This window comes from Lissotriton helveticus, chromosome 5_1 (genome assembly GCF_964261635.1).
Source record: "Lissotriton helveticus chromosome 5_1, aLisHel1.1, whole genome shotgun sequence".
NCBI lineage: Eukaryota > Metazoa > Chordata > Amphibia > Caudata > Salamandridae > Lissotriton > Lissotriton helveticus.
The window spans coordinates 1561511255-1561532005 of record NC_136065.1 but is presented as its reverse complement, the minus strand read 5'-3'; the positions used below and the strand labels follow the sequence as shown (position 1 = coordinate 1561532005).

Here is a 20751-nt window from a genome sequence, read left to right as displayed (position 1 = left end):
CTACAAAACTGAAGTTCTTTGGTTCCAAGCATAGTTCCAGAGCAGAATCCCTGCAACAGAGTAACATATAGTGGAGTGGAATTAAGTGGAATAGCATGGAGTGCTGCACATTGGAGTGGCAAGGAGTGGAATAGCATACACTTGAAGTAGTATGCACTGCAGTGGCATTCAGTGAAGTGGCATAGACTCGAGTGGGTCTAGAGTGCAATAGCATACTGTAGAGTGGCGTACATTTGAGTGGCATCCAATGGAATAGCATAGAATGGAGTGGAGTGGCATACAGTGGAGTGTTGTACAGTGGAGCAGCATACAGTTGAATAGTAGAGTGAAGTGGCGTACAGTGGAATGGCAGAGTTGAAAAGCATATACTGGAGTGGTGTATAGCGGAGTAGCACGCAGAGCAAAGTGACGCAGAGCAAAGTGGCGCAGAAGGTAAGGATTAGTTTCTTGCCTGTAATCCTAGTTCTCATCCAGGGGTATACTCATCAAAGTCGTAATCTATGAATAATCCCCGCCCATGTGCGGGATCCCGGAGCATATAGAAAATACATATACATATATATGTATATATATATATGTGAAAACATATATTTGCAGCCTAAACATCTCCCAACTGGCATAACCGCCGCAAAATTACAGAAATTAGCATAAACACAGTAGTACTCACAACCCCTAAGGACGAGAAAGAGAGCAGTAAACATTTGCACACAACAATGCTTTATTGCCATAGGAAAAACCTGTAATTGCAGGCATTTGCCAGTAGGCTGTAGTTGAGTATAAAGAAACAAAGAAAAACTGACACCTTGCCTTTAAGGAATTAGAGTAGGGATACCGTGCCTTTAAGACCTGAAGGCGAACCCCTGCTCCCATGGTGCACCACAGGTGGCAGTTGGGTCAGTTCTATTTGGAGGTCCTTGGTCAACAAGTCTGGACGGCAAGGAAGTCGCCGGTGACTTCTGACAGCTGGAGCAGATCCGGGTACCACCACTGGCGTAGCCACTCCGAAGTTCATGTGGTAGTGTCACTCTCCCTCGGACCAAAGGCCTTGAACCTGAAGTTGGTCCATGTGAGCACCCCAGCCTTGAAGAGAGGCATCCGTGATCACGGACTGCGATGGAGGAGGAAGAAGGAATGGAACCACCCTGAGAAGGTTGGAGCGTTTCATCCACCATTTGATCGAGTCTTTGGCACCTTGTGGAAGAAAGACACGGTCCTCCCAGTGACTTGACCTCTGAGACCATTGGTCCTTTAAAGTCTGCTGCAGAGGCCTCATGTGAAGGCGTGCATTGGGCACGATATAGATGCACGAGGCCATCGATCCCAGGAGAGAGGACACTTGCCGAGCTGTGGAACTGTGACTGTCCAGTAGAAGACGACACTTCAGAAGCATGGATGACCGTCTCTCCTCCGAAGGACACACGCCTGCTTGAGCGGAGTCCAGGGAAGCGCCCAGGTAATGAAACCGTTGGGAAGGATTGAGCACTGAAGTTGACCTGCAACCCCCATGAGTTCATCAGGTTGAGACAGAAGGAAAGATGGTCTTGAAGCTGAGCCAGAGAGGAGCTTTTCAGCAGCCAATCGTCTAGATAAGGATAGACTAAGATCTTCCTTTTGCGAAGAAAAGCAGCCACTACCGCCATGCATTTTGAGAATGTCCTTGGCGCGGATTTGAGGCCAAACGGGAGCACTCGATACTGGTAGTGCTGGCGTCCAATCTGAAACCAGAGAAACCTTCTGTGCTTCACTGAGACAGGTATGTGGAAGTAAAGACTTCGTCCTGCAGCAACTGACTTTGGAAACGGGGAAGTAGCTTTGTTTGAGGGAAAAATTGCGGAGGAGGTGACTTGAACCTCAGCAAGTAAGCATGCTGCCCAATACTGAGCATCCATCTGTCCTTTGTTATGTCTCTCCACTCTTCCAGATGATGTGACACACTCCCTCCCACCGGAGTGGCAAACAGTTGCGGAGGAAGCAACAGCTCAGGGTTTGGGAGGCTGTTTGGAGGCAGACTGCTGCTTGTTATTATTGTTGCCTCTGCCAGTCTTTGCTGAAACTGGGTTTTCTGTTGAGACTGGGAAGACCATTGAGGGGTTTGATCCCTCTGCTGGTAAGAACGCTTATCCCCTTGACGAAAGCGCTTTTTAAAATCCTTGCGCTTCTCCAAGCCCACAGCCTTCACAGTGTCCATTTCGGATTTCATTTTGGTCATTTCATCATCGGCGTGCGGACCAAAAAGAGAAGAACCATTGAAAGGGAGATTCAAAATCTTTTTCTGGGCATCCGGTTTCAGGCCCGTGAGGCGGAGCCACGCCGAACGACGAGAGCACATTCCATGGGAGTAGCCATGGGCCGCGAGGTCAGAGGCGTCTGCCGCGGCACTGATGACCTTGTTGGCTACAAGTCCTCCCTCCTGTAGGATTTCGACAAAATCCTGTCTATCTTCTTTTGGGAGCTTCTCTGTGAAGCGAGTAAGGGAGTCCCAGAGGTACCTGTCATACCTCCCCAGTAGAGCAGAAGCACTGGCCACCTTCATATAAGAAACAGAGGTGCTGCATACCTTTCTACCAAAAGAATCCATCACTTTGCTGTCTTTCTCTGGGGGCACCTAAGAAGAAGTAGAGGCTGAATGGGACTTCATGGCAGCCGCCACGATCACTGAATCAGACGGGGGGTCCGATCTGAGGAATAAGGGGTCATCTGCGGGAGCCTTATACTTCTTGGCAACAGTACTACAGGTACCATGGTCCTTAGGGGCGATCCCGCTGGTGTATTAGCAGTGTGCGACCCCATTTTGGTGAATGTTTATGCTCCTTGGAGCTTTGAGCTGACGAGCTCGGGACCCCGCACCTGCACGCCTTAGTGTGGTACTATACCTGGTAATATTTGGCAGCACGCAGCAACCCCAGAAAATAAGAAGATGGCCTAATCCCTGCTGATGAGGGGTAAATACCCCGAAACACGTGTACAGGGATGGCGAAGATTTGAAGATACGCGAGAATTCGAAAGAAGATGCATCGCAGAGAACAGTACTACAGTTACCATGGTCCTTAGGGGCGATCCCGCTGGTGTATTAGCAGTGTGCGACCCCATTTTGGTGAATGTTTATGCTCCTTGGAGCTTTGAGCTGACGAGCTCGGGACCCCGCACCTGCACGCCTTAGTGTGGTACTATACCTGGTAATATTTGGCAGCACGCAGCAACCCCAGAAGATAAGAAGATGGCCTAATCCCTGCTGATGAGGGGTAAATACCCCGAAACACATGTACAGGGATGGCGAAGATTTGAAGATACGCGAGAATTCGAAAGAAGATGCATCGCAGAGAACAGTACTACAGCTACCATGGTCCTTAGGGGCGATCCCGCTGGTGTATTAGCAGTGTGCGACCCCATTTTGGTGAACTTCTTGGCAAGTCTTGATGGAACAGAACCTACCACTGCAGGCATGAGGAAGGTCGCCATCGCAGGTTCAAGGAAGCCGGGAACCAGAGGCAACAGCGGTCTAGGCGCTGTGCGATGATGAAGAGTGTCAAAGATTATAGATGTTGGGACCACAGGAGTATGCAACGTGATGTTCAATTTCTTTGCTCCCCTACCCAGCACATCTGTAAAGGTTGCAATGTCATCAATAGGCGAGACTCTTGACGGAGGAGTAGAGGAGAAGGTCGGAGAGTAGTCCCGGACCATCGACCTCGTGGAATAGGACCAAGTCGGAGACCTGGTGCGTCCTCTGTGATGAGACCTGTCTCGATGGCTGTGCCGACCCCTGGATCTAGACCGATGTCTAGAATGAGATCTCGGTCTGGGAGAACGTCTTGGCTGGGCAGGCGTCCTGGGCCTTACGGGAGAGCGTGCTCTGGTGGGAGATCTCAGTCTGGGTGTAGGGCGTGGCCTTGGTGGAGGAGTCTTAGCAGGCCTGACCGGAGTACTTGTCCTCAAAGCAGATGGTGAGTACGTGCGGGAGTAATCCGAGCCCGGACTACTGCGACCGCCAGAACCAGCTCCCTGAGGACGGTGAGAAGACACACTTCGTGACCTGTGCGTAGATCCAATTGACGCTTCTGGCGAGAGCTCCACGATATTCAATCCAGGAGATGAAGATCTGTCCCCTGATGACTTGGAGCCATGGGACTGCACAATCACAGCGACCTGTTCCCTCGACGGCGAGAGTTTCGATGTCGAAGACGTCTGTGTGACCAATGGCGTCGAACGAGGTGTTCTCGACGTCTATCGTCCATGCCCCAGCGGCCTCTGCTGCGATCTTCGGCGTCGAGTCGGTGACCTCGACGTCGATCTTCCTCGACGTCGAGTGGAAGGTGAACCCTCATGTCGTCCTCTCGACTTCGATCTTCCTCGACGTCGTGTCAACGACGACCTTCTTCGACGTCGTGTCAACGACGACCTTCTTCGACGTCGTGTCGACGGCGACCTTCGACGTCGTGGCGAAGGAGATTGCTCTTGACGTCGCCTTGGAGTTGACTTCCTAGACGTTGAGTGGTGGGATCTAGACGATCCTCTTGACGGCGGCACGCCAGCCGGCAGCAATGAGGGAGCAGTCATGACTCTCGACACTGACCCCGTCCGGGGTGACGGAAGCCTCTACGTCAACGGAGACTTAAAAACAGCAGCAGCCACAGTGTGCCCGAAGTGTGGCATCTCGACGTCGACTTACTTGGCTGCGACAGAGATCTTCAACATCGTGATGGTGATCCAGAAGAGCGCCTGGGTCTCTTTGACGGCGACTTCGACTGTGTGTGGTCAGGGAGGCTGGAAGTATAGTGATTGCCGTCAGCCATCTTAGAGGGGCTGGGATGCTCTCACAAAGCATACATGTGATATGGCGGAAAGTGGCAAGTAGTCCCTAGTTTATTTTGAGGCTTATATGGTGCCGTCATCACCCAATCCCATAGAGGAACGTGTCCTCTGGTATAACATGTTGTGTAATATATTGTTTTTTCTCCCCTATTATGAGGTGCTTGTGCTCATCCTAATATCAGTTTAATGTGTCAAAAGCGTGGGCCTGCGGTATAGAAGCCTCACAATCAACTAGGGATTGTTGGCGTAGTTACGATTTCAATAATAAACTAAGACATTTGTCGAATTCACGACTATAATGCACCCGACGCTTTAGCAAACATATGCCTTTTCCAGGCATTTGAGACACTCCAAGATGGCAGACACAATACATCCTACTTCCGGCTATCTAGACTGATCTGCACATGACTTGCTACTTCACAGCTGTAAGCCATTGATTTTCCGCCCCGCCCACGTCTTCAATCACGAGAGATATAAGGACCAGCCCACACCGAGGGACATTACCATCCCGGTTGCAGCGGTGTGGGGTAGGTCAACCACTGAGCTTCTTATGGGAGCAGGTGAGTATTTAGGACGCTTGGTAAAATTCTTCCTGAGTCAGTAGAGGTAAGTGGCTGTTGGGTACCAGTACAGTAGAGTTAAAAACTACTCAGTCCTCACTGTGAAGGAACCAGATCTTTCTGCTTACTCCAAAGGGCTCACGGGGCCCCCGGTTGCACTGCAGTGCCGGGCCCCAACCTTGTTGGAGCCCTCAGTAGTTGGAGTGCAGGTCGAACTACCACCGGAACCTCAGACTAAGAGAAACAGGGGTTATTTTAATTACACGAGTAGGACGGGCGGTCTCCCTCGCATACTGCCATGCCCTCCAAGCGCCACTGCACGTTTTTTGGGCGACTATACTGGGTTACAAGAATTGTTGATTAGCGGTTTTTCATACATGCCTGCTAACCACTGCCTTCAACTTCTTCTATATTTAGACACAACATTACATGTGTCATTTTTCCTGCTGCAACTGATGAGGCACAATCTTACATAGTTGAGGTGAGGTTCATCATAGCCTATTTCAACACTTTATTGTATTTCAAGTCACGGTTGTACTATATTCATACCACCAATAGCACTGCACTTTCTTACCCTCCACGATTGATAACTAGAAGTCTCAAATCTACATTGATCGGGCCACTTCTGATCTTTTTAGAGGTCATGGATATACTAAATGAAATATTGTCTAATGTATGATGATTATTGCACCAATAATATAGGATGTTTTTCTAAATATGTTCCCTTCATAGGTTGGCTTCTTACTTGCAGGTACAATTCCTGTAGAACCACTGTATGGTATGTAGTTTTACACATTACCACTAGTTGTAGATATTTCTTCACTTACGGTCCTGAAGAATCGCCACAGATCATTTGTGACTATCAGATGAGAAACAGGTCGACCATCTAGGAGTAGAGCGCATTTCCGACACAATATAGCCAGATTGTCGCCTCTCCTTCATTCTTTTTAACCAGGCTGGGATCCTCTCTGAATAAAGGTATTTAGAGGATTCCTTTCTCTGTTTTATTCTGCACATTCCACCATTACATCAACAATACTAGACCCTTTACACCACGGCACCTATACGGCAAGATCTCCAATAAAATGCCCCTTTATGGGTGCCCATCGGGTATTGCAGCACAGACCCGACGAGCAGCAGGCCCATATGAAGAAGCATGATACCTAGCTTGCTGGGTGTGTGAGGGCCCTAGTTCTGAAAGGTGGATTTCCCCTCCTAAGAGGACTTTTGATCAACCTATCATCACACATTCCCTTCCACTGTGTTCCATGACCCACTGAGGAACTCCGTACTCTATTCTGCACAGTATATTAGGGCATGTACGTTGGACCTCCTCAAAAGCCCACTGTCCCCCTTTTTTCACTGTCCAATAGCATGTTACCATAAGTAGGTCATGCAGTTGTTCATTTAGTAAATCTGAAACTTAACATATAAAGTTTAATTTATTTTTGGGGCTTCCTTGCTATTTTATGCATTATTGTGCTAGACAGGTATCACTAGGCTGCTGACCCTTATAACTTCATAACCACTTCATAACACCACTAGCAATAGCAAACTGAATCATCAACAATCTAATGTACATTGCTGTGAGATTACATTACAATCACTTCAGCCGTTTTGCCTCTAAATGGAACACAAGACTATGTAAAACGCATTGTAGTGCAAGTGTGTTTTGGGACCAGCCTTTTTTCTTTGCACACTCTTGACCAAACGCCACCAAACTTTTCATCCTTCACCAATGCAACAGGAGCAGTAGGTCTGCAAAGTTTTGCGAAGATTCGTCAAACGGGTTCAAAGTTGTTAAGGAAGAAAACTCAAAAGAATTCTTATATCTGGTAAACCTAACCAGAATAACTACAGATATAGCAGGGACTTTCATTAAATGACTTGAAATGGCTTTGGACCGGGCTATACTAATCTCTTATCCAAGCCTCAATCTTGTGGCATATTCTGCTATTTAGAAAATAGCAAATGGTGGCCATTCTTACCTGGGCTGGAGGACAAGGTCACAGTTCTCATCACAGACCGAATGTTCTTCTCGATCTTTGGGAGGCTCTGCTTTGGCGCTGCAGCAGTGGAGATAGATGGTGAGGTCCCTGGAGAGAGCCACCACAAAAGCCAAAGGAAAGAGAAAGAAGGCAGAATTTGATTAGCTCACAGAGCAAATGCACATATTAGGGAGCACCCTAAAGAGAAAGAAAATCTGGGTACACACATATACACACACGCAAAAAAGGGCACCATGCAGCATTTACATGAAGCAGAGTTGCTCCAGGGTGCAAAATGTACACAGAGTAATAAGTGTCACAGAATGGTGCAACACAGGCTCGGATTAACAGGTCACAGAGTGATAAGGAAAGCCAAACTGTGGCGCAATACGGAAGTCACAGTGTAGTGAAACATAGAAACAGTACAGAAAACAAATTGAATAAATTGTACACAAAGTCACAGAATGAAGAATGAGACACATACACAAAGAGCAGTATTGTGGGTGGAACAACGCAAACGTCTAAGAACCAATGACACTTCCTTCTCCTTGGTTGCCCTCAAGATTGAAGATTAGGTCAGCACACCAAAACAAAAGTCCTGAACTTCTATCATAATCTCTCATTTGCTGCGTCAGAACTACCTTACCCTGTACCCCAAGATTTTTGTTTCACATTAGGAAACAAAACGTGTGTAACAATAGGCATTGAATTCACTCACAATCAGTATCCATGATGCAGAAAAAGTGTCCTTTTCTCTTCCCTATGCCCTACCCCAGGCTCATGCTGCCACCCTTGTAAGTGTCAAACCACAGAACTATGGTCCAGAGTCAGTACTCAGTGACCGTGAACCATTATACTTAAACAATTAAAGATACAGAGCGGTTCGGGGTATAGCAGTGGTTAAGTCACCAAAACAGGACCCTTTTCACACGTATAGAAAGAAAATGAGTTTCATACCTGTGCCTTCGGTCATCCAGTATTGGTATCTTTCATAGATTCTCATGCTTGAATCATTCCCCGAAGTGGGAGTTCCACGTTACCATAATACAGCAGTATGTATTACTATCATAGGCTCTAATATAAATGTATAACCAATAGCCTATTTAAGTCCTTCTTAAAAATAGAACAAAACTTAAAGCCTTAACGAACCAGGTGAAAGCACCCTCTAGAACACTCCCAAGAGAGGCAATCTCCCTCAGATTTTCAAGCACAAGTGGGGATAGACTCCCAAGCTCTGAGGGGAGCCTCTGAGGGAGGAGGGTGGGTTGCATGTGAATCTATGAAAGATACCAATATCGGATAACTGAAGTTATAGGTAAGTGACTAATGTTCTTATCCAGTATTGGATCTTTCATAGATTCACTGGCTTGAATCAGAGTAGAAAGCAGGTATTGTAACTAAACGTTTTGTACACTAAGTAGCCTTTGCGGATGGTGGGTAAAAGTTCAAAATATAAATGCATTAACACATTATATGCATATGAAGGCGAAATGTATTGCATATCACAATACTGCTTGCGGGTAATCACATACACATATATATATATATATATATATATATATACATATATATTTATAAACACACACATCTATCTATATATAAATATACACACACACACACACACGCACACACGCACACACACGCACACGCACACACACGCACACACACGCACACACACACACGCACACACCCACAGCGAGAGAGGACCTCTTGACATGGTTAGCCCCCACTTTTTGCCTAGTATTTGACGTAGTTTAGATTGTAGTGCAAAGGGTCCCAGCCAACCAGGTCCACTGCCTTCACCAGTGCTTCTTTACTAAAACAAAGCCCCAATTGGCACTTCTGCCTCCTGTAAGTCCCTAGTAAGTGGCACCCTGGGCACCCAGGGTCTGGAAACGGAGGAGAGTCCCCTGGCACCCCCTCACTAGGACCATGCCACTTCCCTTGCAGCTTGTAAGCCCCTGTGAGGGGAAAAATGACTACGTCAACATGGCACCTTGCCTGGGTGCCATGACACCCAGCACTGCATGTAGATATAGGTAAGTCACCCCTCTAGCAGGCCTCACAGCCTAAGGCAGGGTGCACTATTTTACAGGTGAGGGCATATCTACAGGAGTAGATATGCCCCAATAATACTTAAGTCCATTCTTAAATATTTTAATTGCCAGGGAAGCCAAAAGGAGGTAATGGGCTGGAAACCCAACAACTAGAATTCCCCAGCACCATGATGGCTTCACCGAAACCAGGAATGTTTGGTATCAAACAGCTACTTGAAATAAATCCACACTGACTCCAGTTTCAGATTAATTAAACCAAGTACCCAGAGGGCACCTTACAGGTGCCCCCTGAAAACCTACCAACCCTGGTATGGGCGCTGACTGGATTTAGGCAGCCTGACACAGAGACACACATACACAGACACACACACACACACACACACACACACACACACACACACAGACACACACACACACAGACACACACACACATTTTCGCACCCCCGGGTGGAGAGCCTCTACTTTGTGGGACCAGAAACAATGCACATCCTCCCCCAGGATGGGCCAGGGCTTGAAGGGAAAGCTTCAAAGGCCTGCCGCCTTAGTAAAGCGACTCTCAGCATCTATTGCTAGCAGCAGATGGCAGCCACTGGTTTACACCCCCACTTTGGGTGGGAAAACCGATGGGAAAGACTAGAAGGTGTGACCACCTTTGCCAACTCCACCGATCAGACGGAGGATGCGCAGTGAAGCACACTTTCAGTCCCCTTCATCTAGACGATGAGGGGATTCTTCCAATCAGGGCTAGGCCTATTCCCCCTCCCACAGGAGGGTGGGATAATAGTGAGTGTAATAACCCCAGCTAAGGTGCCCATTGGTTCTACCTACTACTTCCCTAAAGCGCCTTCTAAATTCCTGATGACCTAAGAAGGAAGAAGGCATCCCTGCAGGGAAACCTGAAGATGACGACTACCCTGGCCACAGCACTAACGGCATGTCTCCAGCGTAGAAAGAACTGACCAACAAGCATTTACAATGCAATAGGTCTCGCAGCATTAAAGTTTGAGTTATTGGCATTGTGTATGACAATGCGTTGCATACATTTTTTAGCAAACTTTGAATTGGTGAGCAGTGAGAGTGTGTGCAAGAGTATGCTGTTCTTGAAAGCAGTGTGGTAGAGAGTGCAGGAATTTGGGCGACCTGAGCAATGTGGATGATGCACCTCACGCACGGGCGCACAGTTGTTATTCACACATCTCTGATGATGCACCTCAGGCACGGGCTGACACAGTTATTATTCACACAGCTCTGATGATGCACCTCCGGCACGGGCTCACAGCGGTTATATTCACACAGCTCTGATGATGCACCTCAGGCACGGGGCTGACACAGTTATTATTCACACAGCTCTGATGATGCACTTCAGGCACGGGCAGACGCAGTTATTATTCACACAGCTCTGATGATGCACCTCAGGCACGGGCTCACAGCTGTTATTATTCACACAGCTCTGATGATGCACCTCAGGCACGGGGCTGACGCAGTTATTATTCACACAGCTCTGATGATGCACCTCAGGCATGGGATAACGCAGTTATTATTTACACAGCTCTGATGATGCACCTCAGGCACGGGCTCACAGCTGTTATTCACACAGCTCTGATGATGCACCTCAGGCATGGGCTGACGCAGTTATTAGTCCCACAACTCTGATGATGCACCTCACGCACGGCATGGAGCTACACACCTTCCTAGCAATTCCCATCACACACACTTGATCAAGAACCCTACACTCAATACGTCAGAACATAAATTTGGGCAGATGTTACGAGTACAGGACTATATAGATCATATCAAAAGCAAGTTGTTTCTAGGTGTCAATGCCGTGCCGGGAGATCCCCGCCGCTCGACATGCATGGCCGATAACACCGGCCAGATGCCAACCCACAGGCACCCCAAGGCTCGGACCTTAAGCCGTCTGGTATGCTCTCCTGCACCTCCACTGGATGTCCCTAGGTGCCGCCGCTATGCCAGTTGAAGTAGAACCAAAGCAGGATGCAGGGCAGAGAACAGGACCCCCCGAGCCCCCCAAAGCACAAAAAGGAGCGAGGGGCGACGGACCGATCGGTGGCACCAGGAACCCTCCTGCACCTCAGCCGTCGGTAGTAAGTGCACCCACCTCCTCACAGCTTCACGGAGTCGTGGTGGGGGCTGGGCAATAGGAGGTCAGCAGCCGCCTCCAGCTCCCGTCTAGGCCAACCCCGCGGGGAAACAGTGCATCCGGAGATGAGGGGGCCCCAGCAGTGACTTGGCAGGTCCCCGGATGCCAGTGAAATGGGGGACATCCCCGCAGTCCCACAGCGGCAGCAGCCAGGCCTCAGAGTGACAAACAGGTCCAGAGGCCCTCAATGGGGTGTCTCGGAGGTCGATGGTGGAGTGGAATAGCCGTCAGCAACCACGGGCGGTGCGGCTGCTGGGGTAGCTCGATCAGCTGCGAGGCCGGGTCAGCCAGGGAAGGAATCCCAGGGAGGCCCTGCCCACAAATAGGGCCTCAGGTAGCAGTCACAGCAACACAGGGGGTCAGGAGCGCCTGGGATCCCAGGGCTCAGGCGGCGGCTGCAGGAAGAAAGGAGCCCATGCAACCGGGACCGCCAACCGACCTGGTGGCCGATACGCTTCCTGGGTGGCCGTAGCCCCAAACGCCTCGTTTCGGCACCGTGTGGAGAGCCAGCAGCGATAGAAAGCCGGGCTGGGCAAATGAGAGGGCCGTTTCACCGGAGATACATGGAGCGGGTCACAGCAGCAGCAGGACCCTCCGCCGGGAAGGGGCCCGTGCCGGCCGTCAAGGCCTGAGAGTCACAGGAGGCCAGCAGTCAGTCCAAGCCCTGGGGCACAGAAGGGACTATGCTAGAAAATACCCGCCTTCACTTACCAGCAAAGGTGGAAGGTGTGTCCGCAGTGAATCGCCGCCACATCCCTCACGTTATCGAAGTAATCCGAGCAGATGGTGCACAAGGCACAGATCGGCATTTTAAACATGGAGAGCAGGTCTGAGAGAAAACGAAACCTATCGTGGGGCGGGACTTCCGGGAATTGTGGCCTGCTCAATGGAGCGCGCGTTCTCGTGCGCGTGGCCGGTTACAATCGCTTTCTTGGAGAGGAGATGCGCGCTGCCAGGTCCTGTCTCCTGGAAAGCTGCGTCGCTGACTATAGGTCTCTGGCGAGACCGCGCTTTCGCGCGGTTAACGCCGCGAGACCTAAAAAGCGTTCGGCCTTGCAGCCAGCAACCTCTGAAAGCCATGGGAGGACTGCTGCCTTTGAAAAAGACTACAATCTCCTCTGGACAGCGGTCCGTTCCAGAAGAAATCCAGCTGGAACCGCAATCCCTGCCCACTCTGCACTAGACGCCTACGGACTGAGTGTCTAACCTGATCAGCGAAGTCTCCCCAGCGATCCTGGCAGAGTCCAGCGTTGGCTGACCTCTCTTGGACCCCTTAACGCCTGCAGCATGAATCCAGAAGCTCCCCCTGACCGCGACCAGCTGTGGTAAGAATATTCCGACGTCAAAAGGCAACCGAAGCTCCTGGGACTTCGTGAGCTGAACCGATGGTGCCCCTACGATTCACTACATCTCTACTTACCCATCGTTGGTCTCCCTCCGGTGCAACACCTGCAATCAGTTTGTCAAGAACAGAATTCTCATTGAAAAGTACTGTGCACCCAACACTTAATTGGCCCCCTGTACCCAGTCGCCTCTGTGCCGAAGGTGGTGTATGTTTAGTGAAGCTTTGTGCCCTCCCGTGCTTGACCTAACCCCCAAAGTTTGGCCCCTTCAACCAATCTACTTACCTGCAAGCAGTGCAGCTTCGAACACCCCTAATCTCCATTGAAACGCATAGGACCTACCTCAGATTTTGACCTCTGAAACTGGCTGCCACTGTGCCGCTGATGGTGCAGTTTTGATACTCACATGACCTTTGCCCCCTTGCTGACCTTTGACCCTCAAGATTAGAATTGTAAGTGTTGTACTTACCTGTTAAACCGCATTATTGCTTTCCTCCATAGGATAATATTGAGCGGTTCAGAAATTGCACTGTCGACTTTTTAAAGGGAAAAGTATTTTTTATAAAAATGTACTTGACTTATTGTGAATATCTTGGTCTTAAAATACCCCTGTAGGGTTTGAAAGCTTTTTATTTTATTATTTTGCCGCAGACTCGCGTTTAGGTCTGTGGCAAAATCAATTAAAAAATAATGCATGGGCTGCTGCATGTGTTGTTTCTATAGCCCCCAGGTGAGCTAAATCCTGGGAGCATGATAAAAATAGAAGAGGGGGGCACACAGGGCCCACCTCCACGGGCTATTCAAAGCCCCGGGGACTTCCACCTCCCCGGGGCAATAACTTATTTATATGTTTGTGGCTCCCAGGCTGCCCTGGGGAATGCCACCTCCCCGCCCCGGCTAAAATAAATAATTTGGTGTTGGGGGGCGGGCTCTGGCCCACAACCCATGCAGCCCCCTCCCCAGGACCGGGTGCCACCTCCCCTGGGCATAAATACAATAATGAAGGGGGTCCGTTGCGGACCCCTAGCCCCTGGGACAACTACCTCCCTAGGGCTTACTTAAAAGAGGGGGGCTGCACAGCCCCCCCCATGTTGCCCTACATGGCCCTGGGGACCGCCACCTCCAAGGGCCAACTCAGCAATGTCCCGAGGTTCCCTCCCCTGGACATTGCAATTTGCTATGACTTGGCAAGCCATAGCAAACACTGCTCCGCTTTGTGAAAGCGAGATCATTGAAAAATGCTCTTGCTTCCATGAAGCGGAGTTGAACTGCTTTTGGACAGAGGGAGCTGCATTACAGCAGCTCCCTCTGTCCAAAAGCAATGCCGGCTCCCGCAAGACGGGGAGCCGGCAGGCACCGCGGGGGCTTTCAGCCTCCCCCCTGGTCCCAAACGAGGTGGCCATACCCTGGGGGATGGGGTCTCCAGGGCAATATCAGCCCAGGGAGGGGAGGTGGGCAGACCCCCTCCCCATTTAAAAAAAATTATGAAGGCCTGGCCCTGGGGGTTGGGACCCCAGGGGCCAAAAACGGCCTTAGGAGGGGGGCCGCGGAGTCCCCCCTCCCATTAAAAATAAAATAAAGGGAAGGCCCCGGGGATAGGGTCTGCGGGACCAAAATTGGCCCAGGGAAGGGGGGGGGGGACTTCCTTTATTGGACCGGGACACGGGGGATGGGGACACACACTTTCTCCATCACTCTGCTAACGTGCCTCTTAGTGCACTACTGTTTGGAGAATGCATTCCACTTTAATCCGGAGGGCCTCAGGACTAAAGCGGACTACTTCCCCAAGCAGTAGTGCACCAGGAAGCGCGCTTAGAGAGTGGTTGAGAAAAGGGGCATGACCTCAGACAACTTCTCAGCAATCCAGCTGTGTGTGTCTTACTGGAGGTGACAGGAGGGCTAGTTGGCCCTCGACTAAGGGGACTTCATCCCCCAACTAGTAGTGCGCCAATATGTAGCGATAGTTAGGACCTCTCCTTTTAAAATAGCCGTTTTTTACTTGCTTTTATCTTTGGGGCCAGCTGATGAATCTTTACAAAATTTTCCAAACTAAAGCACTGCCCACTTGGCCTGCTATCTAGAAAGCTTCAGGTGGTCCGTGAAGCGAGGGCTGGGAAAAGGGGGGGTTCCCAAAACGTGTTTCCCCATAGGCTCTTTAGCCATGCCTGCAACACCAACCGCTGGACGAAATTACATCAAATTTGGCATAAAGCTAGCTTTTGGTCCGCAGATAGTGCTTTCTGTGATTCCATGCAGTAGTTTTTGAAATATTAAGCGTGAAACAAAACTGTATATATAGGAACGCGAACCTCTAAGCGAAAGCAAGGTCCCGATTGGCTGGTCGCACCTTTACAGAAAAGTTGCGGCCACTGATTTGATTTGTCGCATCAGCTGGGGGATGGGACAAGAAGAGTGCAAAAACAGATAAGGGGTCAGGATACACGTATACTGACACCATAGTGGACGTAGGGGACAGAGGGAACCCTTAGGGACCACTAGTAGGCAAAATATTGCCCACTTTTTTTTTTCATGTTCGATATGTGAAACAGATCCACTGCGGGGTTCACTGCATCCTCCTGAGTAGAATCGCGTAGGATCCGCAAATCCAGAATTTTAAAAAAATGGAGAAAGAAAAAGCCACTGCCTCCAACCCCATGTGCACATGGCCAAAGGCTTGGGTTTGGGGGCATGCGGTAGGGCTGGCCGCAAGCCATGCGCAGGTTATATTAACATGCGGACTAAAACAAAAACTAAAATTGACTGCAAAAACCAAAGATTACAGGGACGTTCTAGTTAGGTTCTTCATTTAGGCTCACAAAACCACAGAAATTCAGCAGTTAGTGTCATACTTATAGACTTATCTAAAAAAACTATAACTTGTGTAATTAAGTAATGTAAGGCAATGAGTCAGTTTTCTAGATACAAGTATAACTATAACTGCTGAATTTCTGTGGTTTTGTGCGACTAAATTAAAAACCTAACTATAACATTCCTATAACATTTGGTTTTTCAGCGAATATATATATATTATTATCAATTAAAGTCATGCATAAAAGCAATTATAAGTAAATCGATACAATAAACGGGGCTCACCTTATTAGAATAAACATCGTAAGACTGTCTGTCCCACAGATGCATCACTGCTCTGTGCTGATTCCAGACAATAGTGCTGCGTTAAAGTATGGTTGCTCTTCCATGTCACAGCACGGCATATTTACTCCAAAGGAACACCAGAAAACGGGGCAGCCGAAGTGGACACTGCCCTCGTTGAGTGCACCTTTGTCTTTGCTGTGAATTGCCTGCCAGCACTGGAGTGGCAAAACTTGATTGCGGAAGAGATCCACCTTTCGGTAGTTGCCTTTGTGGCTGAAGTACTTTGTTTAGCTTGTCCGTAAGATACTAATAGTTGATCAGTTTTACGAAACTATTTAGTACGATACAGGTAAAACTTTAGGCATCTTTTTATATCAAGGGTATGAAGTGATCTTTCTGCTGGTGATGTCGGATGTGGGTAAAAGGTCTGCAGTATGATGGGTTAGTTGAGATGGAACCTTCAGAATAGATTTTTGATTGTTTTTTAGGATAACAGTCATCGGTGAAGAGTTAAAAGGATCTGTATTGTGAAAGCTTGAATTTCACTCACTCTTCTAGCTGAAATGAGTGTCAACAACAGAGCTACCTTCCATGAGAGATACCGGAGATCCTCTCCGTGAATATGTTCAAATGGAGGTTTCATAAGCTCAGAGGGGACCATGTTGAGATGCCATTCCGGGAGAGGAGCTTGTACCAGAGAGAAAGCTCTAAACAGCCAGTTCATGAATTGTTTATGTTTGTGGAGGAGAGAGACAGAGTGGGAATAGCATCTCTATCTTGATATCGCAGCAAGATGTACCTTGATGGAGGAATGCACCAAACCTGATCGAGCAAGGAAAGGAGATAAGGTGGAATCTGCTCAGGGGATGCCTGTTTCGGTTGCAGATTGGATTGCTGATACCATAGGAGGAATCTTTTCCATTTTAACTTGTTTGATAAGTTGTCTCCTCCCTTGCTTTGGACAGGATATCCCTGCAATCCTGAGGGTTATTTAAAACTCGGAATTCCCGGAATTAGGAGCAATGCGCATAAGTGGGTCAGGTTGCAGGGTGCAGAACTTGGCCCTGGTTCATTGTCAATAGAGCTGGCACTGGCCGTGGTGAATGGGATTGTACCCAGCGCAGGAGATGCTAAGTGAACCAGTGTTGTCTGGACCACTTGAGAGTAATCATGATTAGGTGACAGCCTTTCCATTTAATCTTGTTAAGCACATTTGGTATTAGTGGGAAGGGAGGGTGGGGGGAGGGGTAAGAGCATATGCAAAGATGCCAGACCATCTGATCAAAAGGGCATCCTGCACAACCACGGGAGCGGGTATAGACTGCCGTAGAACTGGCATTTGGCGTTCTCGTTGGTCACTGTGAGGAAGTACTCACCGATGCGGTCCCGTGGGCCGATAATCTTCATGAACGGACTCCCGCAACTCCCAATCCGGATCCATGTCGTCTTTTCCTCTCCCTACAGAGAGCTGGAAGACGGGACCCGGAAGAGGACGGCGGCAACCCCGGAAGCGGTCTAAGGAGGCCAATGAAAACAGCGGACTGTGAGGACCGGGGCGGGCATCCAGACGAAGCAGGAGAGCGGGAGAAGACGTCGGGAGGAGCGGCGCAAGGAGAGGAACCATACGGAGGAGACTGCGTGGAGAGGCCCAGGAGCGGAGAGACCCAGGACGAGGAATAGGACGAGCCCAGGACGAGGAATTGGACGAGCCCTGGAGTGAGGAGTGGTGGATCCCACCGGAGGACGCTGAAGAGCGGCCGCGGACTCAGGAGAGTTTGCGGCAGGAGCCGGTGAGTGTGGGGTTACCACGTGGATTGGGCAGTGGGGGAAAAGAACCGGAGGGTGGAGGGAAGGTACCGGAGGGTGGCGGGAGGAGTAACAAGTCCTGTTGATTGATTACCCCGCTACTGTCGCTGTAAACTTGAATTCGACCCGTGATAGTGTTGATTGACCTCATGTGCCTAGTTAACCCGAATCTATGTTCCATGCTTTATAAGTTAAAGGCATCTATTAAAGGCGCGGGCTCCCCACTGAACTCTTGATTTTCCTTGACTTTCCTCCCATGATTCCTTACCCTCACTACTTCCTCCTAGCCTTATCACTGACTTCACGCCCAAATCTGCCTAATACTAAACACAACCGTGGTGCGGTGACGGGTTAAAACTTCCTTCATAAAAGGTGAACTAGTGTTCTGACGGCTCCCTCTCTTTCCTCTTTTATGAGCCTCCGGGGAACACCCTTCGATTCCGAAGACGAGGAGCCAGGACCATCGCCCTCTGCACCCCTATATACCGAAGAGGACTCACCGGAAGAGGACTATTGTGACGCCCGGACATCTGTGTTACCTGACCCTACTCTTGTTCAAAATAAATCTTTGCCTGCTCGCAAACTCATCCAGCCTCCTCGCCTGTATATTAGACCCGCACTCCCACAAGTGGTGTCAGAAGTGGGATCTAAAGGCGCTATGGAGGCCGCTCTAGCTAAAATGGCGGAAACCAAGAACATCTGGGGAAGGTTATGGAGCGTTTCCTGACCGTAGTGGAAGAAGACCGAGGCAAAATACAACAAGTACTTTCCGGACAAGGACAAACCCATGATGCCGCCATGAATAAATTGACAGAGGCTTTAGGACAGCAAAGAGGTCCCACAACCCTACCCTCAGTGGTGTTGCAGAGATATGTGAGCGGTGAAGATCCAGACTTTTTCTTCAACAATTTTGAACGGATGGCTACGGCAGCCTCGTGGCCCGCCGACAAATGGGGACAATACTTAGGTCCTTTATTATCGGGAGGTTTACAGGCAGCATACCAAGCTGCGACAGTGCAAGCAGGAGTTACCTATCCCGACATTAAGAGATGTATGATGGAACGCTTAGGAGTTGATGATGAATCGTATCGACAAAAGCTTCGACAAATGAAAGAGGGACAACAAGAGACACCTAGAGCTTTGTATTTCCGGGTTAAGGACATGGCAGATCGGTGGTTAAAACCCGCCACAACCGATAAAGACAGGATTATGGCCAAAATTTATTTGGAAAAATACCTGACCTCCTTGCATCCCCCCATTCAAAAGTGGGTACGTCAACAAGCCAACCTTACCCTAGAATCAGCGGTGGAGATAGCTAGTGCCTATAGTAGAGCACAGGAATTACAGAGAGGAAAAGATGACTTCCCTGGAAGAGTAGGAGGCCAGGTGCCTCATCGCCCTCCTCGACCTACAGTGGTTAAGAAACCGGAACCAATATCCATTGTGCCAGGAACTCCCATCTTTAGAGCTCTGATGGGACCTCAGTGTTTCCAGTGTGGAGGTTTAGGACACATAGCTAGGTTCTGTCCACAAAGAGAGAAAGAAGAGCCCATGGAAATTGGAGTAGCTCGGAATTATTACTGTTCCTCATCAGAAAGGAGACAACCACCGTATCATTGTACTGTGTCAGTGAATGGACAACCAGTGACTGCCCTGGCCGACACAGGATGTCTACATAGTGTGGTACGTCCGCAGGACCTAGGTCCTAATATCGGACCCATTGATGGAGCAGTCGCTATAAGATGTGTTCACGGAGACACTAAACCCTATCCTACCGCTCAAGTACAGATACAACATGCCGGCGATACCGGCACCACCCTAACTGTTGGTCGGATACCAAGATTACCGGAACAAGCTATTCTTGGGAATGATTATCCCAAGTTGTCACAGCTCTTAAAGGACAAACCTGACCAAGCGGACGAATGGTGGGCCAATGCTCCGTTTGCCCAGGAGGAGGGAAAAGAATGGCCACCTGCCAAAGTACGGAAAAGCAAAAGGCAAAGGAGAGCGGAGAAGAACCGGACTCAAAGTGTATTGCAGGTGTATCAAGACGAAAATCCATGGGAGACTGACTGAAGCTTTCATGCAGCCCAACAAGAAGATCCTGTATAACAGGAAGCTTGGAGACAAGCATTACAAGACTAAGACCCCCAACATGTAGGTCCTTATTTTTTTACGAAGAACGGTTTGTTATACCGGAAGGGAAATCCTAATCAGAAAGCCCAACTATTGGTTCCAGGTCCCTTCAGAGAAAAAGTATTGTATTTAGCCCACAGCCATCTTCTTGGGGGTCATTTTGGGGCTGACAAAACTGAGAAACAGATTCTAGAACTTTTCTATTGGCCCGGAATATACCAACAGGTTAAGAGGTATTGTAGGGAGTGTCCCGTTTGTCAGCGGAATAGCAGATACCATCCACCACGAGTTCCCCTTAGACCACTCCCTATCATTGACGAACCTTTCCAGAGAGTGGGAATGGACATAATAGGGCCTCTATTACCCTCGCGTAGTGGCTGTTGATATGTACTCGTAATGGTAGATTACGCCACGAGGTTTCCTGAGGCTGTACCCCTACGAAAACCGGATGCGTCTAACATCGCTAAAGCCATGATCACGGTCTTCTCTAGAGTAGATTTTCCAAAAGAAATCTTGTCTGACCAAGGGACACCCTTTGTGTCTCGATTGATGAAACAAGTATGTACTCAGTTAGGAGTCAAACAAATCCGTACCTCGGCTTATCATCCACAAACGGATGGATTAGTGGAGAGGTACAACGCCACTATAAAAATCACACTAAAAAAACTCCTTGCTTTGGAATCTAGAAAGTGGGAAGACATGCTGCCACTGTCTCTATTCGCCATTAGGTGCAAAGAGCAGAAAAGTACGGGGTATTCTCCATTTGAGTTGTTGTACGGTCATAAACCGCGTACA

General features: G+C 49.1%; 1 protein-coding gene across 9 annotated transcripts in view; it reads right to left on the bottom strand.

Moving 5' to 3' along the window:
• Positions 1–20751, bottom strand: part of LOC144755580 (zinc finger CCCH domain-containing protein 11A-like) — a 525975-nt gene that overhangs the window by 298025 nt on the left and 207199 nt on the right. For all 9 annotated transcript variants that reach the window (XM_078644672.1, XM_078644675.1, XM_078644678.1 and 6 more), the window contains one exon: positions 7361–7468. In XM_078644672.1, the coding sequence (XP_078500798.1) occupies positions 7361–7468 (108 nt within the window). The remainder of the gene's footprint in view (positions 1–7360; positions 7469–20751) is intronic.